Source organism: Octodon degus, unplaced genomic scaffold (genome assembly GCF_000260255.1).
Source record: "Octodon degus isolate 3935 unplaced genomic scaffold, OctDeg1.0 scaffold00021, whole genome shotgun sequence".
Lineage (NCBI taxonomy): Eukaryota > Metazoa > Chordata > Mammalia > Rodentia > Octodontidae > Octodon > Octodon degus.
Genome location: NW_004524597.1, coordinates 9,400,679 through 9,402,211, shown reverse-complemented (window position 1 = coordinate 9,402,211; position 1,533 = coordinate 9,400,679). Strand labels below are relative to the sequence as shown.

The 1,533-nt window shown below is 47.1% G+C and overlaps 1 protein-coding gene across 1 annotated transcript; it reads right to left on the bottom strand.

Moving 5' to 3' along the window:
- Positions 1 to 103: 103 nt before the first annotated feature.
- LOC101591994 (cytochrome c oxidase subunit 7C, mitochondrial-like) lies at positions 104 to 414 on the bottom strand. The gene is made up of 2 exons (XM_004627856.1): positions 338 to 414; positions 104 to 218 (listed from the first exon to the last, which is right to left on the bottom strand). The coding sequence occupies exons 1-2, from the start codon at positions 412 to 414 to the stop codon at positions 104 to 106; spliced, it is 192 nt and encodes a 63-aa protein (XP_004627913.1).
- Positions 415 to 1,533: the final 1,119 nt, after the last annotated feature.

Genomic DNA, 1,533 nt, shown 5'->3' with positions numbered 1-1,533 from the left:
TTTTTCTTTTTTTTTTTTTTCCGGAACCGGGGATTGAACTCATGCTCTTGCGCTTGCCAGGGAAGCACTTATTCCACTGAGCCATCTCCCTGGCCCTGTATCCTTATTTCTTAAGCAGTTGGTGTCTCACTATTAAGAAAGGTGCTGCAAAACCAGATCCAAAGTACAAGGTCATCATATCTAGCACCCACCACTTGTTTTCCATAGAAAACGGCAAAATAAATAAATAATAATGATAATTTTTTTTTTCTTTTTGCAGTACCAAACTGAGGACCTTGCACTTACCAGGCAAGCCCTTGTTCCACTGAGCTATCTTGTCAGGCCAAAAAATGATAAACTCTTCCCAGGGCCCAACTCATAGTGGCTGCTACGCACCACAGAGGTTGTGAACCTCCGGGTACTCTGCCCCAACATGATGCTGCAGGAAGCTCTGCGAAGGGGGAAGAAATGGTTGCAGAACTCGAGCCTACCCTCACGACTTTGTCCCTCAAGATGAGGAGACCCTCCCAAAAAAGCTTCACTGTTTTTTTGAACCCCTCCCTCTGGCTTGCCCCCCACATCCCCGCCACCACAGGACAGAGTTTTCCCTGTCTTGGCCTAAGCAGATGCCAGGCCCTGGGGAGGTAAGGGCAAAAAAAAACTTTCTGAAGCCAGCAGCTAGGGTGGAGTGTCCTCTGGTCTACTGGAGGGCATTTGGGATTGGGGTATGGGGGGTGGGGTCACGATTTCTGGGGGAAAGGTGAATCATCTCAGGAGGGAAGATTTAGGGTCAGCGGTCTGCCAGGGCTGGGACCTGGTATAGCAGTATCAGGAACCACAGGAGACCAACAGTTATGGAAGGTGGGTCCAGCCTGTCCCTGAGCATACCCTATGGATCCTCCTAAGGCCAGTCCAGGGAGGGTCCCCTGCTCGCAGACTATGAGAGTGTTATTAGTGTCATTGTGTTATTAGTGTCGCTGTGGTCACAGCTTCACAACTGCTTACTCTGTCCTGGTGAGCCCAGAAGGTGGGAGGCATCTTCACTTTGCACATTGCCAGTTCACCAGGCCTTACCCAGAGGCGCTTACCCAGTGTTTGTTGAATGGATTCACAGAGGCCTGGTTTCAAGTCTTGGCCTGATTCCTTAACTAATGAACTTTAATTTCCTGTCCCTAAAACTAAATGGTAATAGTAAATTCAAAACATTCTTTTTAAATTTTGCTCTTTTATTTTTCAGGGTGAAATAAGAAAAATATTTAAGCACTTTGTCACAATGCTTAGTTCATAATTGCCAAATATATGACAGTATAATTAGAGTATGGCTACAATGAGCATGCAGGGCAAAAAAAGAAAGAAAAAGCAATTACAGCATGGGGTGGATTATTAAATGTTGTAAGCATCTCAAAAATTCTTTCTCTGGGGCTGGAGAGATGGCTCAGTGGTCTAAAGCACCTACTTAGAACAAGCTTAACAAAAGCATCAGGGACCGCGGTTCAATCCCCCAGCACCACATGCCAGCCAGCCCCGCCCCCTGGTGGGCTGAGCTGGCCTCTC